General features: G+C 38.8%; 1 protein-coding gene across 1 annotated transcript; it reads left to right on the forward strand.

Moving 5' to 3' along the window:
* Window positions 1-1,465: 1,465 nt before the first annotated feature.
* Window positions 1,466-24,573, forward strand: LOC134865784 (transferrin receptor protein 1-like). The gene is made up of 18 exons (XM_063885500.1): window positions 1,466-1,606; window positions 8,148-8,192; window positions 9,134-9,371; window positions 9,761-9,944; window positions 10,077-10,299; window positions 10,859-10,981; window positions 11,097-11,192; window positions 11,839-11,978; window positions 12,071-12,222; window positions 12,312-12,431; window positions 14,089-14,174; window positions 14,266-14,329; window positions 14,436-14,503; window positions 15,373-15,440; window positions 15,573-15,666; window positions 17,468-17,689; window positions 18,489-18,647; window positions 21,635-24,573. The coding sequence occupies exons 2-18, from the start codon at window positions 8,160-8,162 to the stop codon at window positions 21,875-21,877; spliced, it is 2,313 nt and encodes a 770-aa protein (XP_063741570.1). The 5' UTR covers window positions 1,466-1,606; window positions 8,148-8,159; the 3' UTR covers window positions 21,878-24,573.
* The last annotated feature ends 1,185 nt before the right edge of the window (window positions 24,574-25,758 follow it).

Raw genomic sequence — 25,758 nt, forward strand, 5'->3', positions numbered from 1 at the left:
ATAGATCTTTTAATTAGCTTGCCTGAACATTTTTGAAGCAGTGAATTTGACCCAAACTGTGGGAAGATCACACTGTGGGAAAAATATTAAAACCTAAGCTCAGACCTCCCAATGACATGGTTTGTACAAAATATACATTAGCAGCTTAGCAATAGCCATAAACATGTAATTACAGAAAGTACCCCAAATTAAATGAACAGTCACATAACCTTGCTAGGGCTGTTTTGGTACAAGAATCAATAATTAAATGTGATAGTAAATAAATGTTATTGCAAAACCAGCTATCAAAAAAATAAAAGAACCACCTGTTTACAAAGACTTACTAATAATTTACCACCACAGACGCCTGCTCTGCATCTACCCACCACAAAGGCCCAATCCCAGGAGCTGCTGATTTGTCAACCCTGTCTGTATGGACATAACAAGGCGCCGAATTATCAATATTGTGTCCACTTTAAGCTCTTGGAATAGGAGTGTTTATCTGTTATGTAAAAGCACATTTATCCTCTGTCTTTGTACTGAATAATATACCAGAAACGGCTCCAGAAGCTGGACATTTGTTTTAAATGTTGTATTTAAGTTTTCCTTATATATTACTGCTTTAATTGTGGATCATAGAAAAGGGAGCAGGAATAGACCCAGACAACCTAACTTGAAAAAAACTGTGCTGACCAAACTAAAAAGTCCTGCACTCACTTTCCTTTTCCAAGTTGATATTATCACAGCTGCAGCATAGAGAAAACTCTGTCTGGTTCGGAAAAGTGAACAGTCTGTGGCACACTGGTGTTATGTTTGTTCTCATTTCAAGGCTTCGGAAGTCCCTAATACGCACAGGGGGCTATTCAAGGTAATCCACAATTTAGGTAGCTTTTTCCCCACACTCAATTTTTGGTGTGATTACAACATTTATAACTATGTTATTAAAATAATATTGGAATTAAAAAAGTGGTTAAATGACATGAACAGGTTTCATGCTATGGCTACAATATGCCATAAATATGCCATTAAATAAATCTAAAGGAGTCCAAATTGCAATTTTCCAATAAGAAATATATTGAAGTAGATGCACAAAATGGAAATATTCTAGTAAACTAGGATATCAAATTTGTATATTAAAATTGTTTTATCTTGTAGGCACAAGGGACGACGGGTGCTTCCCACCACTAACCATGACCTTATTTCAACTCTGTATCTTTTTGATCTTAAAAAGCGCAGTATAGTATGATTAAAGAGATGTTTTAAAATAAATAATTATTTCTTAACAGCTTTCCTCTTCAAACAAAAACATATATGGTACAACACAAATACAAAAAGTTGCCCCATCGTATGCGCATAAGAATACTGTGTCAAAAATTACGTGGAGCACAGCTTCACCAGCAAAAGGAATAGGACGAGATCTCGCGATATGTGGATCTGGAAGTGACGTTGTAGCTACGCCTCTGTAGTAAGTGCTGGCCAATCATATAGTTAAAGCTGCAAGACGCATGGTCAAGGACACCGGCTCTACTACATCAGAAAGTAAGGAAGCAGCAGGTAGGAGCAGAACCTCGTGTCAAAGGCTGTCACAGAAGAAGTCAGCGGGTCAAAGCTGTTCGGAGAAAAGAAGGTGAGATCTACTCCTGGACTTCGAGTAAAAGAACATTTCCTACAGAGTGTGTACCACTCACATACAGCTAAGCTCTAACTAAGAGGTGTAATTGTACTGAAATATAAACGTTACATGGCTGGAGCAAATACAGCTCCGTTTTACCTCAGAGGGATTGTTATCACATGGCAAATGTATGACCTGTTGTGTTACACTTATGAATGTAACGCTAACGCTGTCGTGTCCTTGCGTGTTAGACAAAGCGTGCAGCAGCGCAGGCGTGTTGTTTGAAGTCATGCCTCCTCTCATTACAATAACGTTCAGATACGGTAGTGGCTGTCACGTTGCCCGGGCGCCATAGCGAGGGATGCAAGTACTCACGTCCTGCTAGGCTTTAGTGGTCTGCTGCACAGTGCTGGGGTTAAATGCAGCTCTTCTCCCTGAATGACCCCCAGGGGTAACCGTGTCAGTAGGTAGACATGACACTGTCCCTGTGTGGACTGACCTTGACAGACTGCAATAGACTGCAGAGATAAGATATGATAACTAAAACAATCATAGATATTACATCTATTCTAGACTGTGTTTTCTATTTTTATAAACCAACATGCTGTTCCATATTTAGGTGCAAATATAAAGCTCAAAATGCTTTTATGGGACTTTTTTTTAATAACACATGGTAACATTGGCGCTATATTCCGTTATGGAGGAAGTGGTGACACTGTGATATTACTCATAACTGAAGCATCAAAAAGCCTGTTCAGACTAGCAGCAGGTGAAAAGCCAAATTGTTGCCTTTTATTTTCTGTGACAAGGTGAATTAATTTAATTTAAAAAATAAAAACCACATTGAAACCGGTTTAACTAGTTATTGAATAAAGCATTCAAAATAAAAGATCTGCTTTAATGTGTCTGTAGTAGTAATAGTTACCTTAATGTATCTTTAACTAATACATTATCTGAAAGAAAGGCATATACTGTGTTGCCCCCTGGTGGGACCGCACTGTACAGGGCTTACTATAGTGAAATTTACTACAGTAACTTGTGTTTTCATATAAAAGAAACCTAGTTTAACAGTGCAGGTTTTTGTTGTGTCCTCTGCTCACATTATGTCCTGTGTGGCTCCTTGTGTTTATTATTTAGAATGTCCTGCTTTTAAAAATCTGGAGGCCTAATACATGGGATTTGCCTGCCTTTCTGTTCTACATTGGCCCCATTTTCCCATGAGCTACTTGCATTTTTTCTCCAATGTGACTCTCACATGATTTGCCACTGCACAATGACTCCTACGTGCCATTGACCCCTCTCCCCTTCTCCCCGTTTCTTTTTCGTCTCCCACACTCTTCTCTTTTTTTCCTCACTCGCTAACGCCAATGTTTTTTACATCTTTATGTCTCTGTCCCATGGTCCTTTTGCGAAATTGGACAAAGTTTGGTGGAAAGCGTTATGTTGCAAGACGCCTGCAGAGTTAGACTCATTTGTGATTAAGTGTGGGATGGGGGGCTCTTAAAGGAATTGTTATGTTCATGATTTCTGGGAATTTTTAGGAGACACACCTAGGAAATTCCATAACGAAAGGAATTATCGAACACATCGAATCTTTGAAAATGAGTTTTTGTTTAGACTTGTCAGCTTGTATTCTATAAACTTTTATGTGAACTTGATTTGGTATCTGTTCAGTCACAGCTGAAGGTTGTTATATTGCCTTTAAAAACTAGTGAATGTTTAACTTGTGGGATAAGGATTTTATTAATATAATCAGAAGTTATAACATAAGATATCTATCTTTTTGCACCTTCAATTTCTCAGTCTCGTACATATGTAGATGCATTTTGTGCTTTAAAAACGCTTTTGATTTCAAACTGTTGTATCCCCATGCTTTATGTCGTGTTTCCAGTTTCTCAACCACTAGTTTGACAGCATTTTTACTTAACCACCAGGAAGCTTTCACTGTACGTGTCGGAATACAACTTTGCTCTTCCTGGAATTGTAGAGTGATGTCTTCTAATCAAAAGCACATCTGATGCTATCTCTTTATGCTATTAAAAACATAGCCTACTTGCCTTTTACAGAATGAGCTAGGTCTTTAACTGGATAACATACTGAGCAATTCACATAATGCTATGTTGTTATGTTAGAATTTAACCTCTCAAGGTGAGGTGATAAATGATGTCAGGGTTTTTAAATACCTGTAATTGGACAGTTTGCTAACAGTAATACCACATGCATGTTCAATAAAGTCTATTTAGCAAATAAGTATGATTTGATTTAATTTTGATGAGAAGAGATGTAACAATTCTGACTTATTTCCCCCCCTCATTGACCCCTAACTGAGTTCACAATAGTTCTGTTGTAAGGATAGAACAAGAGTCTTTTGGCCACAGTGAGCACTACTTAATATTCAAGAACCAATGGTTTTTAATGGAATTTGCTGAGGCAGACGATGATGACTACTTTTGCAACACTTGGAAGCTTTTCAATTCCTTTGCAGTTTGCCTTCCCTTTCATTTGTTCGTTGGTCCTCATAACAGGTGAGAAAGGGCCGTCTGTTCCACAACTTTTTTTTACTTCAAGCGCTCAGTTTGCAAATAACCTCTGTCCGATATCACCTCTTGTTAAAATGTAGGGGACTGCTGTCTCACCATCATTAAGCAAGACGGCCTAACAGGTCATGTCTTTCCCAGAAGGGCGTGACTCAAGTTTGCTCTTACTATCTCCCCTCTGCACACACTACCCTAAAAAATATTTAACCAAGCGATACAAGTAGTGCCTCTTTGTGGTCTTGGTTCGACCAATGCTTTACGCAAACTGACCCCCACAAGGACACAAAGCCCATGCTATCACTTTTTAGAGGAGATTTTATAGAGTTAAAAGTCTCGTTTGAGGTTCCTATTTCATTACTGATTAGTTTAATGTTAATATCCATAGGTCTCTCAACTGAAAGAGCAGCTAATCTGATTAAAGTATTAAGAGCTGGTATGTTTGGTATGTGAGATTATAGACAGAGCTCTGCCCACCTTTACAGAGTAATTAGCCATACAAAGCGACTGGTCTGATACCATTTTAGAAGTCCATATTCTCCAAGTGTCTGTCTTTTGTGTTGCAAACCAAGCTATGAGGCTACCAATTTGTTAAGTTTGTAACCTTGGGTTGTATCCCCCCTTCAAGGTTGTAGAAGTAGATGGATTCCTAGGGTTGTCTGAGGCCAGGGTCTGTTCTAAAGTTAGCCATTCACAATGCTTAACATAGCAAAAGTGGTTTGCAGAGGTAAGTTATTGTGTGGCTAGGTTCCAACATGGTGTATCCTAACTTGAAATAGAAAAACATTTAGAGTTCAAGGCTAGGCTTTTTGTCTATGCTGAACGCTGTTGGAGATTTCAAGGCCATTCTTTGGCAGTGCAAATTAGTGCAGTCCTGCCTCCTGCTTTTCTGTCCGCTTGGCAATTGCCCACACAAGCTCTCCTCACGCAATGCCCAGTTTGGGATCTCCTTCCAGCAGAGCTTGTAATTTGGCGCGTAAGGATCATTAACAGTTTCTCTCTATGATTTTCTGGCTGCACTGCACGCATCATTATCAATCCAGACAAGCTTGGCGTCTTTTTGTCTATTTGAGTTTAACCTTAACCTTTAAACATTACAGAATAAACTGAACACATGGTGCACGAATAAAGTTGGAAGCCAAATTAGACCTTGTTTGGAATATATGGATTGTGCTTGAGCCTCCTGTCAACAAAGGATTGTTTGAATCCGTCCAAAGTCCGGTCCGTGTTGTAATGGTTTGACCTATATAATTCTCTGTTACTTGGCTTGATAAGAACAGGGTTATTTGTGACGTTTCGTTGTTCTGTTTTGTTGCTGGAGGTCAGACAGGATAGGAGGTCAAGAGCAGCCAAATCATCCTATATGCACACAACAGTAGGAATGTCAGTTTTGGTTAATTTTTCACCTATCAACATGTAACTAAACCTTCATTTTAAAGAGAAACCCTACAATGATGTGAAATACAAATAAGCTTTGCCTGGGGATGTCACAATACCAGAAAGGATGCCATTGTCAACAATACCTTCAACATTTTACAATTCACTTCCAATTAGACACCATGGTAACAATTCTAAACAATGTATCCCATGTTCTTCAACCTACACTCATATTTTTACTGTTTAAAAACTATTTTAAGTCAAACGAGTCATCATTCCCTCTCTAAATGTCCTTTATGTTGATGTAAAAACATCTCAAACAACCATATTTAATACAATTTCTTGCCAAACTCTTAACCTAACAAGACTACATAAAGAGATTGTGATAATGTTTTCACTGAATTAATCTGCCGTCAACCGATTTGTTGTGCACAATGTAGCTTCAGCAGAGAAAAAAAAACTGGGATTCTTCCTCTGGAGGGGACAATTGTGATTTCTCTGCGTCCCATTTTATAGCGTCCCCGCCGAGTGTTCATAATTTTGCCAACAACTTTGCACCAAAGTATGTCTATAAAAGAAAATCCCAGGCTCTGAAGCCACATTTGAAAACTCTATATCCTTTTAGCTGAAATACTGTCTTTTTCTTTTAAAATCAGTTTGCTTTGGTGAAGCGTTCCCTTCTTGATCAGGTCCGGTGCTGATATTCCTTCTCCGATCCGTATATTTAAGAATACATTGGGAACAGAACCACATACAACCAGGAGATTGGGGCAAACGAGTACAATCATCTAGTCGTGTTACATGGCCTATTGTCGTCTAGTGACGTCATGTTACCGGTTAGACAGGTTCTCTTCTTATTTTCTACCCTGCCTGGTGCATTTGTTGTAGAATCGTGGTGTTACTTTATACTACTTCTATTGTTAACGTCCCTTTTTGTTCAAGCTATATTAAAAAAACAAAAACATTTCCAACAAAAGGCTATCATGGCGAACATGGAAGTAATGCTTCTGTTGTTGATCTGTAGCATACGACATGTTGTTCATTGGTTGATTCTCAAATAGGCTTAAATGTCACTGCAGGAGTATAGTTACAGTGTTGATTATTCAGACCAATCACCAGTACGGTTGCAGTGAATCAGAATATGGTAAGCCAGATGGGTCAAAACATGCTTATCACGCTTTTGCAAATGTTCAGTTAATGTCATAAAAACCCCACACTTGCATGCTTTTTCTAAATAGATTTATGCTGTTTAGCTTGTAAGCCTTATTATCACAAAGGGTCATTTAAGTCTGTCATTAGCCTTGTTCAAACCTCTTGACCATTGTAGTCAAATACACTGTTTAAACCACAGCTAATTTTGTGTTTGTTACCTACATTACTTACCCATGCCACCTTTTTTAAGCTTAATCAATAGTTAAGTTGTATTTGGTGACCTTTGGTATGGGCGTATATAGTGATTCGGGCTCTGAAGTCGGTTGTATTCAGAAAACACAATTGGTACTCAAAAACCCCCTTAGCCTACTTTGAAAAACAGCAGTACAATGCCACGAAATGACTTTGCAGTTTCCTAAGTGTCAAATATCAGCAAATCAATAGACATTTTTTCGCTGGGTGGATAGAAATTCTATACTGTAACATAGTTTCTCTGACACCAAATTTGCATTTATGTTAGATGCGATGATTGTTCTTATGGTTGAATGATTATATGTATAAGGATCTGCGCAAAAAGGTTAGGTAGTCTTTGTCAAACAAAAGAGTTACAGGCTTTTCGTCCCTCTGTACCTGAACCCCCTCACATAACAAGCCTCTCCCCTGAGGGCCGACGCACACATATTTCTTATTTCACTGATATGGCTATACTATATGAAAGCAAATATGTACAGAAGACTTGCATTTCAGGTCTTGTTTCTTCTGAAAAATTGAAACCGTGCTTTGTTTGGCTCCTCTTTGTAATTGCAGCTAGTTATTCTGTTATTGTATTCTCCTGGCAATAGAGTTCACATGGAGGCATGGTGTCTGTGTTGACCCGTGTTGGACACTGGTCTTTTGTGTAGGAACAGTGCTGTCTTTCAAGTTAGCAGAAAAGGAAACCCTATGAATGTTTGGGCAAGAGGTGGGACGTGTTCTTTGGACACCTAATTATTCCCAGAAGTGAAACTGTAACAATGTAGTCACTGTATTGAAATTAAACCTGAAAAAGGGAGTTGTATTAATAAAAGAAAACGTATTTTATTAAAAACCATCAAGTCTATGAGGGGTTAATGTTGGTTAACGACAGTCAAGGGGACATATGTTAATTGTCATGTTCAACATTGTATTTTGTGCTTCAAAAAGCTCTTTATCTTTCTCATACTGCATGTGCCGCACCCCCTTTTTCACCCTCTGTGTAAAACCAGAGCCCAGTCTGCCCTGATGGTTTTAGCTAGCTGGTTCTGTTGTGATTGTCAACTGGTAAGAGATGTCCTGCCCCTCAGCAAATCAGATTCAGTGTGTTTGAAGGCTAGCCAATAGAAGCCTAAGTGTTATATAGTGATGTCACTATGTTACAGAAGTAAACAAAGGAGTCCAATGGAGGCCAAACTCCCTCTGCAGGGAACTTTGACAATGTTTCACTCATGATATCCTTTTTTGTTTTCATCTTTTAGATTGAAGCAACCATGGACCAGGCAAGGTCAACAATATCAAAAATTGTGAGTATTAAAACATAAATCCTAAAATGACATGCCTTGTGTCATTTCCTTGTTACCTCTTAAAATAAAAACAACGCGTTTCATTATAAATAACTATATTGTATAATTTAAAGGTTTTTCTTTCATCCTGGGAACAAATAAATGTTACTTGACCTCAACACCATGCTGAAATTATCCTGAAGAGTCCGGTTGTTGTTGCATATTATTTAAATGAATCTCAAGGAAGTGAAACTGTACCACTTTTAAATAAGGCATCATTTACAAAGGCATAATAAGTTGTAATGTATAGTTCTTGATATTAAATATAGAAACAACCCAACCCTTTTTAAGTACAGTACGTGCATCAATACAATTGGGAAACAAGTAGACGACAAAATGATCTTTAATAGAAAGGCAACTGAAGATGCACAGAAATTACGTTTTGGTTCCACCAATGACAAACCACTTCCTGTCAGACTTTTTGCCGAATTAAAAATAAAAAAAGGCCGAAACAGGGAATAGTTCTCCATTTGTCTCTCAAGGCAAAGGCCCTCCGTGTTTTTCTATTGTAGCTCTCCAGAAACAAAGGCGTAGATTTTGTAATATACTTGTTTGAAATTCTAAATATAATCATATTATTCATTTTTTTTTATTGTTATTGTCACATTAGGAGATTGTGGTCTTTTCTGCCTGAAAGCCTCACTATGATTCTTCAGAAATCAAAGTCAGTTTACCGAGCAAATGTTCAGATGTTACTCATTATTTAGGCATTAAAAAAAGATTTACAGTGGTGTGCAAAAGTGTTTGCCCCCTTTCTGATTTCTTATTTTCTTGCAGGTTTATCACACTTAAATGCTTCAGATCTTGGCCTGCTGATGGCCTGCTTCCTTTTTTCTTTCAAATCTTTTTTCGTAGCCAAATAATAAACCATATTTTCTCCTCATATCTTTCTGTCATTACAGTTTAACGGGGAGCCTCACTCCTACACACGTTTCAACCTGACCCAGAACATGGAAGGTGATAACAGCCAGGTGGAAATGAAGCTGTCGTCGGACATGGATAGGGAGACAGGGGGCAACGGCGTGGGAGACCACCACAATTACAACTCCAACTGCAATCCCCATGTGGCTCAAAAGATCGAGCGCACACCAAAGAACCTCTGCTTCATGGCTGTCGCCACCTTGCTCATCTTTGTCATCGGTAAGAGGCAGTTGATTGAAGATTCTGTGCTTTATATTAAGTTTGGATGACTCTAAAACACCTTTGGAGTTCCTCTAGGATCTATCATGGGGCCACTCATTTTTATTATCTTCCTATCTTTTTATGTTGTTACAAGAAAACAGGGAAATCACACAGCATAAAACCAAATCAGTTATAGGCTGTTGTCTCAGGGACATTGATGTTCCGAGGACCTGCTCTAAGCCAATGGGCAGGAAAACTGGTGTCACCTACAAGCATTTATATCTATTCAGCCTTTTGTATAAAATATTTGATTAATTTACTGCATTTGACAGGGGAAGTGTTATGCTGCTTTCAGTTTGTCTCTGTCTCCCTGCCTGTTCCTCATACAAAGCTGCTACTATTTACAGGCTACTTGATTGGCTACTTGGTTCATGAGAAGAAGGACTTGGTTCCCACGTGTGTAGCCTCCAAGGTCCCTTTTGACGAAGTTGTTGCCGTCGAGACGGGTGCTGCCCCCCTCATGAACTGGGAAAAGGTCAAAAAGCTGCTTGCTGAAAAAGTCTCGGCAGACAAACTTGATTCTGTCTTTAGGTAAATATAAACCCCAAAGTTTGCCTTTTTAAGAGTCTGGGTTAAGAATGTCTTTTTAAAAGGGAGCCGCTTCCTGTTTTCTTGTCTCCCTTTTTTTTCCCCCCCATCGTGTTTTATTCCCTCCTGTCCTAGTGAGTTCTCCAGTGACAACCATCGGGCGGGTTCCCCGGGTGATGAAGCTCTGGGAGAAAAGGTGCTCAATAGGTTCAAAGAGTACGGGATGAAAACCTGGACTGACGAGCACTTTGTTAAGGTTCAGGACCCCCCAGCGTCTGGCTACAACACATATCATTACAAGGAGAAGGAGGAGCATCCAGAGGGATTCCTGTCCTACAGTGCCAACGGAGCAGTAAAGGTAAGCACCAGCGTGGATATGGCATTATTAACATAGTTATCATGTTATAATCTGCTAATGCCACTTTTATAGTTTAATTATTGTATTAAATCCTCAAAAAGCCTTAATAAGTATAAGGAATTGTGAATCATTATATGACTTCTAAAGTCAGTTTCATAATACTTCAATCGCTTTTCACTCACTGACACGTTTTCTTTTGTTGCGTGGATCGTACGTAATTTAAATTCCCATAGTTTTAATAAATTAGAATCTTTAGATTTTTTTGTTTAAAAAAAATCATAAAATCGGCAAAATAAGCCAAGAGTGCTAGTCATTTAAAATGGCACAATCAAACAACATGACCCTGGCCAAGAATGTCAGGGAGTGACCAGCATTTATCAGTAATGTGTTATGACTAAGTGCTTGTAACTATGTATATAACTTGTGTTCTAAGAATTTTATAAGGCAGTTCATGAATGTATTCTACTGTTTAGACATGAGCGTCATGGAAAGTATTAGACATTTTTTTTTTTTAAGCTGAGAATTATACACTAACTGCATTTTTGAATCTTTGTTCAAGGGTCAAGTCTTGTATGCGTTTTTCGGGGAGGAGAAGGACTTTAGGACGCTGAGAGATCATAACATCAATATGACTGGCAAGGTCATGCTGGTCAGGGCTGGTCGGATCAGCTTTGCTGAGAAGGTGGGTGGTTTGAGTCAGAAGTTCAGTATGAATAATATTAGTTTTTGTGTGGATTTTTACAAATGATTTTATAGTTGGTGACTAATCTTTTCAAAATGTTTTTGTTCTCTTTCAGGTAGCCAATGCTGCCAAAATGGGTGCTGCTGCTGTGCTGATCTACCCATACCCCTCTGATTCCTCTTTTGGTGGAACCACTGAGCTCTATGGACATGTGAGTGTGGACTGTACAGAAACATTTTGTTGGAAGATGAAACCCATTTGTGCCATATAGCGATTTATTGATCCCTGTTTGTTTGTAACTCGACTACACTTTTTTTTTCGCCAATATTTTGTCCTGGAAATAGTTGGATAAATGATATAGTAATTGTAGGCTGGTTTTATACACAAAAATATAAAGATAATGATGATAATTTATGCAAGAAAAAAGAATTTAACTTTTCATTATCAGCAATATTCAGACAAGGCAATGTGAAATGTATGATTTTAAATAAAACCAACAACCAACATAATAAACACCATTTTTAACCATACATTATTTGTATTTAGTGTGACAACTCCACTTTTCTCTCCTAAAAACATTTTGAAGTAGAGCCTGCAGTTGAATGCTTAGCACAAGAGATTAAGCCTTTAAAATAATTCTTCAACAGGAGTCTTTGGTTTAAGATGACTTATGTTGGCGAAGGAGATGACTTAAGAGTTTAGAAGTGAATGTGTATATTACCCCTTTTTTTTCATATAGTTTTCTTAATTTCAAATGATGAAGTTTTAAAACTAAAATAAAACCTTAGAAATCATATTTTTGAGCAATCGTAAAATGCCTGTCTTTTCATCCAACCGTCTTTTGTCCTCTCCCACAGGTCCACCTTGGTTCAGGGGATCCCTACACCCCAGGCTTCCCCTCCTTCAACCACACCCAGTTCCCACCTGTCCAGTCCTCAGGCCTGCCAAATATCCTGGCCCAGACCATCACCTTCGACATGGCCAACAGCATTCTGAAGTATGCCTCAATAATCTGTGGACCCCCTGAAACAATGCACTACATTTGACCCTGTTGCAGCTCACATAGCGTTAATATGCTTCACCCTACAGAGAGCTGGGGGGTCCCGATGCGCCGGAAGAGTGGGTATCCTCCAACAAACTTGGCAGTCGCAACGATGTTATTACTGTGAACGTCAACAACGTGCTCAGAGAGAAAAAGATTACTAATGTCTTCGGGGTCTTCAAAGGCTTTGTGGATCCAGGTACAAGGAGATTTTTATCTAACAATAACCAATACTGTGATTCAGAATTCTGGGTTTTGTGTAACAGTGGTGATGTCTTTTTGGCGTAGATCGATATGTGGTCATTGGCGCACAGAGGGACGCCTGTGGTGCAGGTTTTGCCGCATCAACCGTCGGCACCAGCGTCCTTGTCGAGCTGGCACGCTCCATCTCAGATATGGTGAAGAACGGTAAGACTCAGCTGATTCAGCCTTACCTGGTCATTCATGTCAGTCAAACTGGGAAAGTCTGTTCATGTCCGGTATGTGTAAATCACTCCGGGCATAATGTCCACTTTTGGCTACTTTTTAAAGACGTAACCATTGTATCTGCCACGGACACTTTTTCTAGTAACGGCTATGTGAGTCGCATGCAAAACGAGATGGTGAGCTTTCATTTTATGATTGTGTGAGGTTGTTTTTTCGACCCAGTTGTGTAATATGGTGAAGACTACAGTAGGCTTAGTTAGGGATACCGTTTTTAAGCAATCTCCAGCTGATACTTGCGGTGGCCGACTAGCGCAAACGCATCACATCGGCCCAAAACTCGGTTAGGAGAAACACGCTGCAGCTTCAGATACGATTCGGTTATAAAAACACAAATGTACAACATTAAATTTGGCTGAAGCGTTTATCCAAAGCGACTTACAAGAAGTGCAAAAACCATAAAGATTCAAACAACAAGGAAAGTGCAGAAACAAGTACTTTTTTATTAGCCAAGCTACAATCAAAAGAAGTTTCTGCTGTCCTGATGGAGCTCATTCCACCATATAGGAGCCAGAATAGCAAAAAGGCTTGTTTTTGAGGGGTACCTGGGTCCCCCCACATGCAAATGAAGAAATATCTTTACCAACTTGATAAAAAAAAGCACATTGTTTAGTAAAAGAAACGCAGAGAAACTAAAACTGCTGCAAATATTGAATTCTGCCAGATCAAAACACAACGCACACCAGGAGACACTTTAAAGGGATGCATATTTCTGGGGTTATAATGTTTTTCTAACTGTCATAGGAAACCTGAATGTAAGCTAGCCAGTTAACCTAGCTATTTCAAATGTACTGACAAAACACTATCAGTTATGAAACAGACTAACTCTGCCAACAGTGACAGCTGGCCACCGTTATAATCCCCAATGTCCACAATAGCTCCGGTCCCTGCTGTGTCCCCTAGTGTCAGTTGGTTTTGAGCTTCTTTCTGTATTTGCAGCATATTATTGTTGCAGCATTTTGTTTATGCAGCACTTTTAGTAAACTCTGCGCATATTTCGATACGTCGGTGAAGATATTTCTTTTGCATCCTTTCTGATGCTGCAGCGTGTTTCTCCTTTGTTAGGGTTCTCCATTGTAACGTGTTTGCAGCTGTCAGCCTCCGTACGTTCTTCTACAGGGGGACTCCTGCCATTTAAACATATTAGTAGAAGAGTGATCTATATTCATGCATTGCTTTAGCCAGTTTATTGATAACACAATATTTTATATATACATACCGTTGATGATGTCATATCTGTCCTTTTTATATAGCTAGCCCATCAATTCCACCCTTTAAAAAAATAAAAAGCTTATTAAAAAAACAGGTCATTTTAGACCTGTAATTCCTTCCATATGTTCATTTAAATATAAGACATTTAAAATATTGAGCTGATAATTATATATGTCATAATGCCGTATTTTGATTTAGGATAATATTGATTGGATGGATCTACACTTCATGCCAGATCCTTTCTGATTTGAAATCTTTGAATAGGTTTAAGAAAATCTCCAAAAATATGCTTAGTCTAAATCTTAATTATTGACTTTATAGCGAGAGCTATTCTTGTTTTGTTAACATGTATTTCTTTTCTCTTTGACAGATGGTTTCAAGCCCAGGAGAAGCATTGTGTTTGCCAGCTGGAGCGCTGGAGAGTATGGGAGTGTTGGCGCTACCGAGTGGCTGGAGGTGAGAATTGCACATCGACTTTTTCTTTATCAGCAGCTTTTATGCAACAGTAAACCTGATTGTTGTTCCTTTATTTCTTTTGTAAATCCAGGGCTATCTTTCCTCTCTGAGCATGAAAGCCTTCGCTTACATCGACCTGGATGGAGTTGTAACGGGTATCGGCTTCAGATTTCTAGACTTTTTTAAATATGTAACAGCTTCCTAGAGTTTACCTGCAATATGTGATGTTCAGAATGCCTGATTTTAAATCCTCTTTTCCAGGTCAGAATTATTTCAGAGTGGCAGCCAGCCCCTTACTGCACGGCCTGATCGAGAGCACTCTGAAGGAGGTAAATCCACAGACTTTAACAAGGGGGATAAATACAAGCCTGCAGGATTGTCAGAAGTTGAATTATTTACAAGCTGACCTCCAATTTTTTTACTGGACCAGTAGTTGTCAGTTCAGGCAATACACACACCTTGCGATCAGTGCCGCTGCTAGCCATTTTGGTGCCCTAAGCATAATTCCTTCATGATGCCCTCCCCCCCCCCCCCCCCAATAAAAAAACATTATGAGTTGTGATGAGTGAGTGGGGAGGGGAGGGGGGAGGGGAGAGGGGGGCACCATCGGTACCTTTGAGTAGTATGCCTAAAAAGTGCCTCATATTTCTATAGTCTACTGAAATAATTTCGGCCTTATAATTATTATGACGATTTTTCATTAGGCTATTTTTGGTGGTGCCCCCTCGACACTTGGTGCCCTACGCACAGCGCGTAATGCGCGTTATGGGAGCGGCGGCACTGCTTGCGATCATGTCACAAACTGTACCACAATCAAAATAACTAAAAAAGAGAAAAATGTTAAAATAAAGATCTTTTCGGATGTGTAATCAGGCAGATCAATTGTTTATATATCATTTGTAAGTCAATTATATTTTTTGTTTATCAATTTCATACTGTTTAAGTTTGTACAGTCTCATAATTCTCTTATTTCATTTCATTATTATTAGTTTTTGTTTTATTGTTTACACGTTTGAAATGAATCAAATAATAAAAAAACGTTTTAAGTAAAAATAAACGCTATCGCTTATATTCAAGACGTAAATCAATAATACACAGCAAACAGAAAAACCCCAAAATGTGCACGGTGGGCAGCGGTGATTTCCATATTTGTGTGAATGTTGAGCTTGAACCTGCATTACCATGATTTCCTCCTCAGGTGACCTCCCTGAACAAAGCTGTGACTCTCTATTCTGAATTCGCAAAGAACAACTTGGAAGCCAATGTGTAAGTCCGACTGCTCTCCTCCGTGTCATACATCCCCTCCTCGTCCACACTAGAATCACATCCCCTGCTGGAATGTATAGGATAGTGTTCTCCTCCCAGCACAGCTCAAGCACCATCTTGTTTATTTCCCAGGTTGGAGCCTCTGAAGTTGGATAACGCTGCGTATCCTTTCCTCGCCTTTTCGGGCATCCCGTCATTATCGTTCAGATTCACCTCCGGGAACTTGGTAAGTCATCCCCTGTTTTGCCAATTTCAACCTAGCCCAGAACATCCTTCTTTCTCAAATGTGGTGATGACACCTACTTCCTTGCACCAATCAGAATTTGGCAACATTTGTTTGAAAATTGTTATACATCTGTGAGATGTTGTTTATTTTGTCAGACCTCTGTCAGTCAATTGTGATCAGCCACTCATTCAGAGTATAAGGATTGTATTTTTTTATTTAAAGTTGCATAGTTTTTATATTATAGCGTGCACCTTCATCCTCATCATCAGTTTTATCAATTCAGTGATTCATACATCCTTTAAGTGTTTTATCCAGTATAATTACACAAAAGAAGCAAAATAAGCGTATTATGATCTTATTTTTTATTTTGAAATATAATTATTTAGACTCATAGTATTGTATTAGTTTGCCACATCATCAGTTTGAACCATACAGTGATCCATCTTTTAACATTTGCTCCAGTATAATTACACACAACCAAAGAAAATTCAATAAACTGTAAACGGTTTATTAGAATTTCAAACTAAAAAACTAAACTTGTTTTACAAACTTTAATAAATTCCCGTTTTTGGTTTTCAATATTCATTGCTATTACTTTAGTATTCTTATCCGGATGTACAGCTCCGGAAAAAATGAAGGGACCAGATAGATAGAATCGGAGGATGAAACCCTCTTTATTTTGTCACATACATGCACACAGCAGAGCACACACAGTGAAATGTGTCCTCTGCATTTAACCCATCCTAGTGCTAGGAGCAGTGGGCAGCTATTGTGCAGCGCCTGGGGAGCAATGGGGAGGGGGGATTGGAGGTGTCTGGTGCCTTGCTCAAGGGCACCACAGCAGGGCCTAGGAGGTGAACTGGGACCTCCAAGTAGCAGTCCACTTTCCATATTTTTTCAAGTCTGTTCGGGGACTTGAACCGGCGACCCTACGATTCCCAGTTCAAGCCCCTACTGACTGAGCAGCATTATCAGTTTCTCTGGTTGTACTATTTATATGTCTTTGAGTTAAATGATTTTTGGAATTTGGAGTCGTCTCATAATTGTTTTTCCAGGGCTGTATCAGCCGCAACACGAGGCTAAACTCAGAATGAAGGAAAAGAGTCAGCTTTGTAGCTGAAAAACTTTACTGGTAACTCCTTCCCCGTGACATGGAGTGAAAACTGTAACGATAAGTACAGAAAGCAAAAACACTTAGTCTTGTGTTCTCTGTACAAACACCCTTACCTACATAGTAAATATAACATTAAGTTTTTCTTAAACATATTTCCATCCAACAAACCTCGATGTTTCTATTTAATACATAGATTGGTCAGTCTTTCCATGCAGATGCAAACAGATCATAACGGTGCCTAAACATGAGGCTTCTGTGAGTTTCTAGCATTTTCTGACAAGAAGTAATGCATTCAAATAACTTTATGAACAATGTCAAATAAACAATTGTTACAAAGCAGTATTTTAACCTTACAAATTATATTAAATGTTTTTGAAACATTACAAGCACTGCAAGTTCTCATGGAACTATTATTATTTTTGCTGAAAATCTCGTTAATCAATGAAAATGAATGAAAATACAAACTTGAAGAATCATCAAAGCAATAATCCAGTGCCTTAATCCCCCCATCACCATGATGTTTGTTGTTATGCAAATTACACCTAGCTCTACCTTTCCAAAAAATCTATTCCTGCAGCCACACACTGACATTTAAAACATGTCTGTAAAACGTTCTGAAGCTGAAGAACCATTACATTAAAGATCGTGTCGTCTCTATTTCTAACATGTCTTTTGTTCCCCTCTCAGGACTACCCGTTCTTTCGCACCATGCTGGACACCCGGGCGAAACTGAACCTAGCCACGTACAGCCATGTGCCCGACCTGGCGGCGATCGCCACGCGGTTCGCAGGTCATATGGTGCTGAGGCTGGTCCATGATCATCTGCTGCGCATGGACGTGATGAAGTACAGCAAAATCATAAGTAGTCGCGTGTCTCAGATCAACAACAAGTTCAACTCTGTGCTGCGGGTAAGTTTGTATGCGTCCGCTGTTATTTCTCTTTTCTCCCAAATGATAGTCCAGCTTTGTAAAGTGGCCGAATAAAGGAGCAGTGTGCAGAGGCGGAAGAAGTACTCAGACTCTTTACTTTAGTACAAGTAGAAGTTATTATTTAAGGGGCCATATTATGTTTATTTCCCAGTTCATATTTTGTGCCTCTACTGCGTCTCCATGCTTTAATGATCAAAAAGCTCTTTATTTTTCTCATACTGCCTTTGCTGCAGCACCCCTTTTCACCCTCTGTCTGAAACCAGAGCCCAGTCTGCTCTGATTGTTGAGCTGGCCGGCTCTGTTGTGATTTGGTAAACCGCTTAGAGATGACAATGTGTTGGAGCGCTAGCAAATAGTAACACCAGTATTACATAGTGATGTCATTTTGTAAGGAAGTAATCAAAGAGTCCAGTGAAGGCATTTCAGGCAGGGTGGGGGGAGGAATGTTTGGGAGAGAAGCTCCCTCTGGAGAAAACTTTGGGATTTTAGCCTTTGCAGACCATTTACATGCACTAAAACCTAACACACTACAGGAAGGGGAAAACCCCAAGAAGTATTAAAGGGTACCATAAAGTTTTAAAGTATATTTTTAAAATATATTTATTGACGGTGCTGTAAATATACGATTCTAAACAAAAACATAGTTCTAAATATTGTGTTCCACATCTGTGAATACTTCAACCACTCCCTGATGAGGTGGCTAGAAGATGTGCATTCCTTTTTTTTTTCTTTGGTCTTCAGAGCAGCTAGCGACAGTGTGTTGCTCCGTGTGTTGCAGGTGCAGCCGCATGTGTTGCCCAAGGCGCTGACGATGCAATGGCTGATGTCTGCCTACGGCTCCTACAGCCGAGCCTCCTCCAAGCTGGCGTCAGACATCCAGAACAGCAACATGGATGACATTGAGATGTGCCGTATCCTTAACGACCGCATAATGACGGTAAGAACCAGAACAGAATATTATCACGAAGATAAATCTGGACATCAAGGGGGAGTCCTATAGTAGATTTGAGCAAAAGGGAACTTCGGGCAACAGGGACCGTTAAAGAAATAGTAGTTCAAGAGTTCTGATGACAAGGACCACCCTTAAAGGTCCCCTATTATACTTTTTTCAACAATATAGGATATGTCTATGATATATACAGAACATGTCTCTGAATTTTTGTGCTCAAAATACCAAACAGAGCATGCATTTTAGCATGCCAAAAACCCCTCTTTCAGCCCTGTTCAAAAAGGGCTGATTCTGTCTGTAGCTTTAAATGCTAACAAGCTGCTGCTGGCCACGCCCCTCTGAGAGATGATTGGTTAAAAAAAAAACAATGGCGCTCTAGGGCAGCCTTTCTCGAACTTTTTTCAGTCGGGGCACCTTTCAAAAGTGCATAAAATCTCAAGGCACCCCAATGTAAAATATGATTAAAAACGACACTGCATAACTGCATAGCCTAAACATAAATGCAAATGTCCTGTTTATTTAGACGGGACAGTAAAGTGCAACACGAACTGTGAATAATAATGATAACAACTTTATAGGAACTTTATCTAGCAGCACCTTTAAAAACACAGAAGTGCTTCAGAAAACAATAAACCAGTCACAAATGTCATAAAACCACAAGAAGTAAACAAGAACTCAACAACAAATTGAGACCAGGAGAACTCAAATGAAGTGCCGGATGCAGTTAAAATAAAATAAAGGGGGTAGACATGACAACAAATAAATAAAATGAGATACAATGAATAAGATAAGAAAAAGATGCAGGTTAAAAAATGTCATCATAGTCCGTGTTTCCATCCGTGCCATCTGCGCACCTACACACACACACACACACACACACACACACACACACACACACACACACAATGAGAGAGGAAGAGAGAGAGAGAGGTCGACGTGCACGCAGAGCGCAGGCACGCTCTCACACTTACACAAACAAGCCATGATGCAGACTCAGGGCTGGTGGACGAAGGCTCGCATGCAGGCTGAGGCTCCATGTTACAGGCAATCATGTCCGGTTCTTGTGGGGCTTTTCTTTTTAAAAAACGATCCATGCTGTTGTTGCTTGTTCCTTGCTCTTTTTGAAATTAAATGTATTTTCGCAGTTAAATCAAACAATGCGCTGCGCTGGCATCTGACCCCGGTGGGCGGGTCCGCGAGTCAGATTTTTAAAATTTATTTTTTTTAAATAAAAATTATATACATTATCAACATTAATTCACAATGTTAGTAATCCATTAGTAGGTAAAATAATGTATTTATGTATTCAAATTTAAATATTTTTTTTGGGGAGGGATTTTAATTTTTTTTATTTTGTCAAAATACGTAATTTTTTTGGCGGCACCCCTGACACAGTCAGGGGGCACCCCAGTGTGCCGCGGCACCCACTTTGAGAAAGGCTGCTCTAGGGGTACCGTCTAATTGGCAAAACATCAGCTCCTTTCGTCTATTCCTATCTACTATTCCTTGACCTTTGCTTGAAACGTCACAGTGTTACGTGTAATTCAAAAGGACTTAGGAAAAGAGACTGCGGTGCTTTGAGAATCCGACTGCACTTACACTATCCCAAGTATTCATGATGCGCCAGCGGACGTTATTGATGTGCGTTTGCTGTTGGGAACTACAGGTTTCTATAAAGCGGACTACTGAAAGCGCATCTACTTTGCACCGTGCTCTGATGGTGCTGTTTTATGCTTTATGAACGAGGACCACAGAGAGACATATATTCTTCATTACAAAGGTTGGAATTGAAATTACAAAGGAAAGTGAAACTTATGCTGTCACCCTCACCCTCCGGTCCACATGTGTTAATCCACATGAATCCCAATACATACGATTGTATGAAAATATTTTTAAATAAATACAAATGTATTTATTATAAACTAGTTATGCCCTAACCTATCACTTTGTATATCACAATTCAAACATGTTTTAAAACGTTTGAGCAACCCCACACAGCTCAGTAAACACTGCAATGTGGACATTATTGGATCATTTCAGTAAAAAAGTAACATTCATATTTCTCCTTTTGATTAATACAGTGCTGAACGTTCAAAACAAAGCACTAAAGCAAGTTACGGTATACGTTTTAAACTGCTTAATAAGCACCATAACTTTCAGGAAACGCATTTCTCATCATGATCGGCTGTTTCCGTGAACGGCCGAATGTTGTGTCATGGTAAAGGTTGCGGCCGCAAAGCATTGTGGGACAGCATTTTCTCAAACTCAAGGAGGTCATAAAGGAAGTTTCAGAGCTCCTTTCCTATCATCTAGAGAATTCCAACAGCTCTTATCATGGCTGCCACTGAGGTACTTCCGGGTAATTTCGCTCTGTTAGGAACCTTCCTAAGCTAAACCGACAATTCGACCGCAACCTAGGAGGAGATCCAGGTGATAAAGTGGGCAGGTGCAAAACCCCTCAAAAAACAATGTGACATCACAAAGTGAGATCTGATCTGCTCATTTCTGGACAGGTTTTTATATAAATGGATCAGGACAAAAAGAGAGAGAATCTTTTTTTCCTGAAACTTTCCGAATCTCCTAACAAAGGGGACACTTTTTATGTATAAAAGTGGAATTTAAAAAAGTAGTTTAAGAGTTTCTTATGACAAGGACGACCCTTATAGAAAAAGTGAGTTACGGAAAATGATTGATGGGTTGTTGTTTATTCTGCCAGGCCACTATTAATTTAATGCAAGTATTTTAATTTTAAACTCAAAAACTAAGCTGCTTTTACAACCTTAAATTAAGATTTTGCCTTTTTTTTAAAACAAGTTTTTAAGGGGCATCATAAAAGTGAAACTAATTATCTTATTGCTTAAACAGTTTTCTAACTGTAAAAACAACATTGTGAAAAACTTTTGAAGACTAATCCAATATTTATCATCCTTCCGAAATGACAAAGACTTATCCTTTCCATCATTCTGTTTCTGTAGGTGGAAAGGAACTTACTGTCCCCCTACACGTCCCCCAGAGAGAGTCCTTTCCGGCACATCCTGATGGGCTCCGGCCCCCACACTATGCAGGCCCTCTACAGCCACCTGGAGGCCCTGAAGCTGGAAAACCCCGAAGCGGACGCCAACCTGTTCCACAACCAGTTCGCCCTCACCACTTGGACCATCCAGGGCTGCGCCAACTCGCTGGCAGGGGACGTGTGGGCTCTTGATAATGAAGTCTAAAACAAAAAGTAACTCTCTCCACTTCCTCCCTCGTTGATAATTTGGTCGTCTTATTCACAGCCAACAAAGTAAAACAGCTTTTTAAAATGAATCTAAGCTTAGATTAAAGTTGAGCCGTTCCGTAATTCTTTCAACATTTGAGTCATGGAGCTCATGTTTCTCCTTTCTGAAATTCTCACTGATATAAAAAAAGCCTTACGCCTTAACAAGATGGATGTTTTTCGTTGCAGGAAATGCAGTATTGTGAATACTTCGGTGCTAGCAACAATTACCTTCAAACGGCCCCGTTACGTGGCACTTAAAATGAGTCACAGTACGTCTGTGTAAAGCTGTTCAGATAAACAAAACACAAAATGCCAGTATGATACGAGCTAATGATCTCAAATCCAAACTGCTGGTCTTATTACTGCTGCTGTCGCCTCGTGTTTAAACCTGAAACCTTTTTTATCGGAAGTTTAAGTTTCCTTCTGCGGCAAAACTTGCAACTCTGTTCATAGTCAGCAATGTGTGAGTGGCCTAAATGGAGCAGAGGATGAATTGACAATTAAACCGCAGTTCTGTTGCACTGAATTAGGGCTGGGCAATATACCAATGTAATATCAATACCTTGAATAATTTGGATATCATTAGTGATGTCACTTCCTGCATTTACAGGAACAGTACAGTAAATTGATGACATTATCTTACTTTGAGATTACTGTTCTAGGAGTCATATTTTTTCCTAAGTAGTTGAATTACTGATGCTATTTATCCAAATTGTGATTGTATTACTTTTACTTTTAAAATGCACCAATGGTCCACCCTACATTATCCTCACGATATTGCTCTATTTGGTCGAAATAATATGGCCCAGCCCTACACAGAACTTGTTTAAAAAATATGGACAATTGTCTGTTTTCGCTGGCGTCGTTACAAAGTAATTCCACGCTACAATTAGCAATAAAAATAAATAAAAAATGAACGCTAGGCCTTTGAAAAACCAAGGGGGAAGGTCTGAAGGCACTGAAACAAACCGTACGTCTATTTATTGTGTTATTTATTTATCAGTGGCAGGGTTCACTATAAATAGTATTTTTTATTGCCTTTTATAAAAAATGAGAAAAAAAATAATAGTGTATAATTATCGGGAGCAGTGCCTTCCATAATTATGACAGTTATACTGTCGAAATATCAAGAGCAGCATCTGCTTATAAAGAAGTGTACATGTCGACCAGGACTGAGTTACGAACAATCACTAAACGATAACAATGTACAACTCCGACGTCGTTCTTTTCCTTGTAAACTGACACTGGATTGGTCTCTTAGTTGAGGCCTGATCACGCCTCTGGCTGGAAGGTCCGGTCCCTCATCATGTACACTTCTCATCCTCACAACATTATCGGAAGCAGTGTCTTCCATAATGTGAATAAAAGAAGAAGGTAGTTTTTGCCTACCAGTGTGTGTCCGTATCGGAGGCAGTGCCCTCCATATTTCACTGTAGGAGTGGATGTTTTATTATCGGGAACAGTGTGTCCCATAATGCTTGTAAATATACAGAACATTGCTGCACCATGTCTGCATCTTTAGATCCCATTTTCACCGTGCTTATGTTTCCCGCTTATGAAAAGCTTAGACATTGGCTCTTATGGAAGAGGATTCCAGCCTCGTGTGAAACCTTTTTGAGATTTTTTCTAAGAAAAAAGTCTAAATTCAGAAATTAAAGTCAGAAGTTTGACTATTATCTCTGATCTCTGATTTTTATCTCTTTACTCAAAAAACCTTTGGTCAGATCTCAAAATTGTGTTCACATGTGGCCCTAATCCTCTGCAGTAGGCTCTTTGTAAAACATCAGTAACCTAAAAAAGCTAAATTTAAATTGTTATGGGTTTATTTGTGTATCATTTTAATCTGATAAGGTGTCGTCTTTTCTTTCGGTTTCATGGAAGTGTATTTTTTGTGTTGTAACGAACATCTTTGCGGCCAGTGGTTAGAGCGGTGGTCACCTCTTACAAAAAATGTTTGTTTTTGATGATTCAATCCGTGTGAACGTTACATTCTATCTTTTTGTGTGAATTCATTGTTGTTTAAAATTACCTTGTGCCTTTTTTGTGTGTCATGACTGCATAATAGAGCTGAATGTCTACATACAGTACTTAAAGACTTTGCGCGTTTGACTTTAGTTTTTTTCTGTTGTACGCTAGAATCAAAAGTTACTGGGTTAAAGGCCTGTTAACACTTTGTTTTTTTTAGATGATGTCACTGGATTATGTAAATTGTTAAACATCAATGCATATGGGATTAAACAATTACACAGTGAATGTAACAGTAGTTAACCTGGACTTCCTTTAGCTAATCTGCTAAATCTGGTCACACAAATTCTTGTTTTTTTAATGAAATACACTGTGCCTCGGCAAAAAAACTTAAATTGTTTAAGATCACCAGCCTCTTTAAAATGGTCCAATAACCATTTAAAGTTTGAGAGATTAAACTGATATGTCCTGGAAGTTACATTACTAATACTGGCATCTTGCTGAGGATACAAACATAGAAATGAGGTCGCCATACCGGTCTTTGTTGGACTTTCAAGTTCCAAAAGTGTGGATAAAGAATGTGTTAGGAAATTGTTGAAATAACAATGTCTTTTCTTTTTTCTTCGACTGTATACAAATTTGCTTCGCTTCACATTTTCGTTGCTGCAATAAACAATCACATCACAACTGTTGAATCGTATCATTATGATTTCTAGTTGTAATGTTATCTATTTATAAACCCGCTTTTTAAACTAACATCTGGACACAATTGTTACCTCATCATGTGAATGATAGCGCACACACACATTCTCGTAAAGACGTCTCTTGGCATGAGCTGTAAATGATTTCTTCAGAAGTACTTTCCATGAATAATACCCCAATACAATTGCAATGAGTGTAGATAGTCAATGCAGAGAACATTACTAAATCCAATTACATCCATGATGTTTGAGGGATCTTTATACTTAAAATTTGAGAAAAAACATTTGACAATATATTGTGTTTGTCCAGTTTCCCTCTGCAACCGCAGTGAGACCTTTAGTGGTCCAAATACGTTTATAAATAACACAAAAGTAAACTATTTAAAATAAAAATACAATAATGCGTGGACAAGTGAAAATACATCTGTTAACTAAACTCTGTTAAGTCAATTGAATGAAATATTCATGAATACTGTAAAAGCCTGCTCATTTCTAAATGGGTAATTAAACCCATCAAACACGTTAATGTTGAAATGAAAACAGCAATGCAATGCGTCTTAAAACACATTTTTCATCAGTACAAAAAAAGCTGTTGTGACAACGTTTGACCAGATGATGGAGACAAAGTAAACAAACAGTTTTTAATTCCAGCTTGTTACCTTTAGTCTCACTTACGTTTTGGTGAAGGGAATGGTTGCTTTAAATTAGAGAATCTTCCTGTCTGAACAGAAAAGTGTATTTTAGTCTGTCGAATTAATTACCATAGAATCATTGTTATCACTTGTACTTCTGCTTTAAGTGGAACAACATTAATACACCAAATGTGTAAAGTTTGTACTGCTTGTAGGTGAAATGAAACCATGATTTGAAAATATGTCTACATATATTTAGAAAAACAAAGCACTAAACTTGCTTTTAGAAGTTGCAGTCAGTAAGTGAGGAATATCGCAAAATGGTAGCATGTTCCTTTAAGAGTGGGCAGATAGCCTGAATGTGTACCAGAGATATGAGAGAATAAAGAGCTCTCACTTCGCTTCCGATTCCTGCCGCAAATAATATATTTGCAAAGAGTGGTGGACTACAATCTAAAATGAAATGAAAGGAAACATACACACAAAAAAAACACAGTCACAAAGACTCTAAGGTTTGATAAATAGGGACAATAATGCAA

Source organism: Eleginops maclovinus, chromosome 6 (assembly GCF_036324505.1).
Source record: "Eleginops maclovinus isolate JMC-PN-2008 ecotype Puerto Natales chromosome 6, JC_Emac_rtc_rv5, whole genome shotgun sequence".
Classification (NCBI taxonomy): Eukaryota; Metazoa; Chordata; class Actinopteri; order Perciformes; family Eleginopidae; genus Eleginops; species Eleginops maclovinus.

Coding starts and splice junctions, on each gene's coding strand:
- LOC134865784 (XM_063885500.1), top strand. CDS start 8,160: ATGGACCAGGCAAGGTCAACAATATCAAAAATT. Junction 9,372..9,760: donor CTTGCTCATCTTTGTCATCG/GTAAGAGGCAGT, acceptor TACTATTTACAG/GCTACTTGATTGGCTACTTG. Junction 14,330..14,435: donor CCTGGATGGAGTTGTAACGG/GTATCGGCTTCA, acceptor CCTCTTTTCCAG/GTCAGAATTATTTCAGAGTG.